A 7494-nucleotide genomic window follows, 5' to 3' on the forward strand; every position below is an offset into this window, starting at 1 on the left:
TCTTACAAGTAAGGTTACACTGTGGTCCATCTATTAAGGTATTTATAGCAGAAAATAGAAGTTCAAAATGTTATTGCAAAGCTTAGTTATAAGCATTTGTTCAATTGTGCCATTTTTGGGACTTTTTCAATGAAAATTAAGATATATGGAGAAAATTTTGCCTATTTTAAGGACAAAATTGTTTATAACTCCACCATCCTATATTGGATTTTTAAAAACTAAGTGTTTGTGAGATCCTCTGGGAGTACTGCACAAGGCTATGCTAAATAAAAAAATTTCCATTAATTTTAAAATTCTCCCAGAATCGCTAGCAGTAGCAACTACAAATAGTAGTCTAAGTAGAGCAGCAAAATGAGCTCAGATCCTGCATACAGTAGCTGGCGCAAGTAGTAGACAAGTAGTATAGCAGCAGGAAAAGAGGCAGCAGTGGCTATAGTAGCGGTAGTAGAAGCAGCAAAGCATAAACAGTATATAGGTACATGCACTTCGAAACTGAACGTCAGGGAAACACGCATCCCTAGGGATATGTGTGCGGGGAACGCTTTACCTGTGGAACATAATACCAGGGGAAACATATAGAGTACATGCTGGTATTATGGGACAGCAGGAGTTAAGGGACACCTTGACGAATCACCACAATTTTTGCATCAGTTACCCTCCATGATGAAGTAAACATACCATGTAAATATGGGCTAAATTAAGTTGCCTGGTTTTGCAGTACATATGATTTATCGCAAAATTTAGCCTAACTGCAATCAGGTAAATTCTGAACGCTGCACATTTTCGCGCTACTATGTATACTAATACTAGCTAGCTCCATTTTCTGCTAGAATGAGTACTCTAAGAACCTTCAGATGTGAGAAACTCCAAAATTTTACCGCTGTGGCTATTGACACCGATCGTCAGTGTCAATAAGGGCCACAACGAACTATTGACACCGGCAGTAAATCACGTGATGTGTACAGACGTGAATTATCTCGCCAACACTTGATTGTTGGCAGTTCAGCAATAACCTGTAATGTCTTCGTCGGTGGATTCTGAGGACGACCCAGAGGATTCAGGAAATGATGTTGAAGAAATAGTGGACAGCAATGGTGACTTGATGAATGGTGTTCAGGTTGGCAGAAAGTTCAACTCGTTTGAAGAAGAGCAGGAACTACTTGGGAAGTTAAGAGCGTATAATCACCCTATGCACGTGTTTAATAGTCAAAGCGTAGATAATTACAACAAGAGACGTGCAAAGGCCAGGGCACCTTTAGAACCCATTGATAGTAAATGGAAATTCTCCTACTATCTAATTGCATGTGTCCACTTCGGCCAGCCCAGGAAAAGAAACAAAGGAATCACATGCAACCAGCGCCATTTAGCCATAAGCACTACAACAGGAGTTCCCACAAGCAACAGTACTTTCCTGCCAGTTTCATGTCATTAAGTATTTTTTTAAGCAGATTGTTGATCTTGATGTGGCCAAAGAAAGTCGGGAGCAGGCCAGAGAAACCATCAGGAGGATTGTTAATGCTGACAGTGAAGAATCATATACTGCATTGAAGCAAGACCTCTTTGACAACACCAACACTGCATTTAAAGAATATTTTATCAAAAACTGGGATGTTTGCAGAGAAAAATGGGTTACTTTTCTTCGCGACAATCAGTTTTGCCAATACAACAAATAATGGGCTTGAATGCCATACTTACAAGTTAAAAGGTGTTTACTGAAGAATTTTCTACATGTAGTACAGCCAATGATGGTATTAGTGATGTGTCAACAATTAATGCAACTTGCACAGCGTATTCAGCTGAGAGGATTGTTGAACAGTTAAAGCTATCACGTTCTGTGATGTATACTATTTCAAGTGGAGATTGGTGATGGTGTTTTTAAGGCAGTTTACAAATCCCGGGAGCATTGTGTGTCTCTCATTGCTAATAACTGCTCTTGTGGTTTTTCAAAGGTGATGGGACTCCCCTGTCGACATATATTTGCGGTGAGAGCCTCTCAAAATTTACCAGTATTTGAAGTGCAACTTGTAGCAAGAAGGTGGCACAAAGATTTTCAGTTATTGATGGATCCATCTGAAGTATCAGATGATCGTGATGAAGAAGACAAAAGTGGTGCATTACAAGTGTCTTCACTTATCACTAATTTTCCATTGAAGAGCACACTTTCTAAAAATCAGAAGTATAAGAAAGCTCTGGGGTTAGGTCAGAAGTTGGCAGCACTCAGTTCAGAGTGTGGCATGGCTGAATTTAGAAGAAAGGTTGTTGTTCTAGAGTCATTGTTAAGTTACTGGGAGAGAAATTGTGATGTAAAAATAGTCCCTGTTCAGGAGGATGAGGCGGTGGTTCTAGTAAGTAAATATTTTATTTGCATTGCATATTTATTCATACATTTAATACCACAGGAGAATGCAGTGCCACAGGAGAGTGAGAACATTTTGATACCCCAGGAGACTGAGAGTACTGCTATTCCACAGGAAGATGGGAGCACCTCCATGCCTGAGATCATTCCATAGGAGGCTGAAAACACCCCAATGCCACAGAAAACTGAGAGTAGGACTATTCTTCAGGATGCTGAGAACACCTTGATGCCCCAGGAAACTGAGAGTACAGTTTCACAAGAGACCGAGAACACTTGTATACCACAGGATATTGAGAAGACAATGCATCATTTGCAAGAGCTACAGAATGCCACCAGTGTTAGCAATTCATCAGTACATAATGATGCTCAACTTCTTAAATCCACTGAAGGACATGCAAGTTTAACTACTAAACTTTACATTTGCCTAACTACTATTATATCTCTATGATAAGATACATGGGTATGTATTAATCGTGATTGTATGTAGTTCTTTAATGTATAGTGCTTAACTATGTTCTCTCTTTGCATGGCTGTTTGCAACTCTCTGTTCTGTGTGAGAATATTAAGATGAAAGAATATATAAAGCCAAAAGGTCGACCTAAGCAAGGCAGCAAGCTGTGGCCTTCCAAGAACAAAAAATGGCCTTTAATGTATAGTGCTTAACTATGTTCTCTCTTTGCATGGCTGTTTGCAACTCTCTGTTCTGCGTGAGAATATTAAGATGAAAGAATATATAAAGCCAAAAAGTCGACCTAAGCAAAGCAGCAAGCTGTGGCCTTCCAAGAACAAAAAATGGCAGAGAGAAAAGGAGAACCAACCATGCGGTAATGCTCAGCCAGTAATACCAAGGCCAAAGAGACGGAAAATATGTCAATCTGGAATGGCTGCTAATCGAATGAGAATTAAGAGGGAGTTAAAATGAAAAGAATCTGACAAGAGTGGTGAATCACTGAGTGATGTTTGCATTGCACTAAGTTCAGATGATGAAGAAGCAGACAGCAGCAAAGAAGTCTTTCCTAATGTAAAGGTTTTTCCTTTAGATTTTGAGACATTGAAGTCTTCAACTGGCTGGATGAATGAATGCTAGACTGTCTCTACTCAAGCAAAAGTTTCCGAACATAGTTGGATTAAAGAATGTGGTAAGTGTTCGGACTTGTGGGTTTTCTGATGAGTCTGGTGAAGATGAATTTGTACAGATATTAAATTGTTTTGGCAACCACTGGATTTGCATCACCAAAAAAAATTGTAAGCAAAATGAGGTGAAGGTTTATGACAGTATGTACACAGGTGACCTCTGGAAAAGAAATCATTACTTTACTAGTGAAGACATCAAGAAAATACTTATCATTGACTTTTCCAGATGTTCAGCAACAGCAAGGAGGATCAGATTGTGGCCTATATGCCCTTGCATTCAGTTTCTCCTTGTGCTCTGGTACAGATCCAGCAAAGTTATTATATCACCAGGATTACACTATCTCCGTTGTCTAAAGAGCAAAGAAATTACCGACTTTCCACATGATAAAATTATGAAAAACCCTGGGAAATCACTATTGCGTAGAGTAAAGGTATATTGTACTTGTCGCCTGCCAGATACTGGGGATAGCATGGTTCAGTGCTCAAAATGTCTGGAATGGTTTCACCAAACATGCTTAGAAAATGAATGGGAAGATGACAAACCTTTGCCTAAACTGTGGTATTGTCTAGACTGTAGGTAACTATGGACTGCAAGTCATATACATCTTTCATTGCCTCAATATTGTATTAAGTTCATTATTGTAAGCTGTCACATTATCATGACAAACTTCTTTAGCGCATAGTACATGTAGCTAGTATGTACACATGTATGTGGTATGCTTGAAACGTGTGTGTGTGTGCAGATGAAGTATTCATCCATGTACATATATTATGATAGTCTGCTGACCAGTGGCACTCAGGATGTACTGTCAGCACTTAGCTAGCTAGGAGTTTAAGCTGATGACATGCATGAATGCATGCAGTGGCCGTTATTCTACATTTGTATATAGAAATGTAGACTATGAATAACGGTACACCGATCGTCGATGACAATGCATATTGCAAGTGTCGATACAGTATTAAACTAGTTGATGGTCTTTATTGATCAGTGTCGATAGTCATTGGTGGCTTCTTATTGCCACTTGTCGGTGTCAATAGTCATCTGTGGCTTTTTAATGCCACTTGATCATTTATTGGCTTCTTAACACTAGTCGGTGTCAGCAGTCTTTCGTGGCTTCTTATTTCCACCGATCGGTGTCAATAGTCATATGTGGCTTTTCATTGCCACCGACGATCGGTGTCAATAGCCGACGATCGGTGTCAATAGCCACGGCCAAATTTTAGTTTGGTTGGTTAAAATTCACCTCACTAACCTCTGTTAGTAGCATAGATTGCAGAATAAAGGGGGCGTGGCTTAAAACTTTTCCAATGTTCAACATCATAAGTGATCATGAGTTGAAACTGATATTAGAATATGTTTCACTAGTGAATAACAATAATTATGGACATAACACACGTACATACTGAAAACTACACCATACTACTACTTATTACCTAACTATATACTTATTACTACCTACATACTTAACTTAACCAATGTCAAAGTCAGGAAATTCGTCCTCAGCAGTAAGCGAATACTGGCGGAGTATCATTTTCGCATTGTACCTCCACAAAGTCACAGATAGTTGCTGGAGAAGTTGGCGCCTAGCAAACTTTCTAGGTAAACCGTTTCTAACAGTTGTTCTGTCAGCTATGGATCCTAACATTGATAGGGCATATGGTGACCAAACACCAAAGGTCTCACATACAAGAGGGATAAAATCTCCTCCATTATCATACACAATATCCTGGTATTGGTTGTCCTTAGCTATCTCACCAACAGCAGCGGCCACCCCAGCCTGAGAAGAAGCAGAAGATATGACAGCAGACTGAGTGGTACTCCTGACGGAGAGATCAAAATAGGCAGGACGACCAAGATGAAAGTCAGGGTGGTATATGTCGCCAGTACGAGATTGGTCAGATGAAATGCCTTGCTCCCTAAGAACTAGGGCTGCACCGATTCCACTTTTTACCGATACTTCAAATACCAAGTACTCAGCTGGGAAGTATCTGTAAGTACAAGTACCGATACCAAGTACCTTAAAGTAGCTACTTCATAGTACACACATTTATTATATAGTGCATTTCATGGTATTCTTGTATACGTTTTCAGTATGGTTCATGTTTATAATGAAGTAGCCAATCAAGATTCACAAAGAAAGAAGTCACTGAAATGCATACCAGTGGATATTCCAGTATTCTTCTGGAGAGGTGTAGATAATATCATAATGGTGCTTACAAAAACACAAAATTAATATTCTAATACTGAAACAGTCACTTCTACCTGATTGCTCTATTAGAGTTATTGACTGTTCTATTAGAGTATATTGATCTTTTTCTCAGTAAAGCGTTTTCACACGTAGGTTTCAGCATAGATCAGTAATTTTGCTGGTAGTTAGCTATTAATGTTATACTTGATGCTTTTAGGCATCCACTGTGCGAGTAAAATAAGCAAGTACAAACGATAGGGACCCGCCGATTATGCTCATAATTTTACCTATTATGCTATGCTGCACTGCTCAAAAATTTACCTATTATGCTTAAATTTATGCTCAATACTTACCTATTATGCTCAAATTATGCCCAATTATTTATGCCTCAGTTCTCATGCTCTGCTAATAATTCCCAATTTATGGATAAATAATAAGTGGCTGAAGCACAAACTTACTTGTCAAAATGCATATCACAGAAAAGATCGATATACTCTAATAGAACAGTCAGCTATATGATTGTTCTATTAGAATTACTGACTGTTCTATTAGAGTATATCGATCTTTCTGTGATGGTAAGTAAGAATTCATACTATTACACAAATATTCTACCTATTATGCTAGCATTATGCTCAATGCTTTCATACACCTATCATGCTCATAATTATGCCAGCATAATCGGCGGGTCCCTAACAAACGAACGTTATTTTATATTCTCGCACGTGATAAGAATCGGTATCTGCAACTAGTCTCGAGAAATAGTGGTCTGGCTGCGCGAGACTAATCTGCAACAATATAATGGCCGATTCCGATACTTCATGAAAACAGCAGTATCGGCCCTATACCGATACCGATACTAGAATCGGTGCAGCCCTACTAAGAACACCAGGGTGATCTTGGAGCAAGACATGGTGTACAACAGACACTAAAGCATTATGACGCTGGATCCTCAAGGGACCATGAGAGCACCCCAGCAGATGATCACCAAACTGGTCAATGACAGATAGACAAGTACAGAGTGGTAAGGAAGGGAACAAAGGAATGCCAAGCCACAAACGTAAAGCTATCATATGGAAACAATTTTGCGACATCAGTGAATGTTCTATTAGAGTATGTAAATACAGTCTTCATGGATTTCATTGATATACATAACACCTTCAGAATGTTTGTGTGTATAGACACTTAGTAAAGTGCTATATACATCATATGGACCAATGAATTTGCTTTAATAATGAATAACATTAAAGAAACCAAATATGTCATACCTGTCTCATTGAGTGGTATGAATATACTTAACAGTTGTAAGAATTTCATTACCTGAATAAGTAAGTAGCTGACCACTAAAGAAGGCAATACAGAGCAACTGACTTTAAGTACAATTGTTTCTGATATACAATAACAATTATTTTGAAGTTCTCTAATAAAGCAATCAGCCAGGTTTGGATTTAATTTGTTTACAGTAAACAGTGATCACTTGAAGAAAAATTGAAGGGTTTGCCTCGAAGACAATTATTATGTGCACTGTATGAGCTAATGAATTCCCTTCAATAATGAATCATGTTAAAGAAAATTAATGCGACATAGAAAAGGCTTACTGTTGCATATTGCCATATGAATATAATTTGCACTTGTAGGGATTTCATTGGTTAGATAGACAACTGATCAACAACTAAAGATGTTTGTATACATCAATCATCTCTCAGTATGGCTATCTCTGTTATATGACAGAAAGATTTTCAAACACTCTAATAAAGCAGTCTGTCATTTTTTTTATATTGAATTCTTCCATATGTAGTAAAATCGTGAGGAGGAATA

At 38.4% G+C, this 7494-nt stretch overlaps 1 protein-coding gene across 1 annotated transcript; it reads left to right on the forward strand.

Moving 5' to 3' along the window:
* Positions 1–2022: 2022 nt before the first annotated feature.
* LOC136263072 (uncharacterized) lies at positions 2023–2734 on the forward strand. Its single transcript, XM_066057528.1, has 2 exons — positions 2023–2345; positions 2400–2734. The coding sequence occupies exons 1-2, from the start codon at positions 2061–2063 to the stop codon at positions 2508–2510; spliced, it is 396 nt and encodes a 131-aa protein (XP_065913600.1). The 5' UTR covers positions 2023–2060; the 3' UTR covers positions 2511–2734.
* Positions 2735–7494: the final 4760 nt, after the last annotated feature.

Source organism: Dysidea avara, chromosome 8 (assembly GCF_963678975.1).
Source record: "Dysidea avara chromosome 8, odDysAvar1.4, whole genome shotgun sequence".
In the NCBI taxonomy this organism is placed as follows: Eukaryota; Metazoa; Porifera; class Demospongiae; order Dictyoceratida; family Dysideidae; genus Dysidea; species Dysidea avara.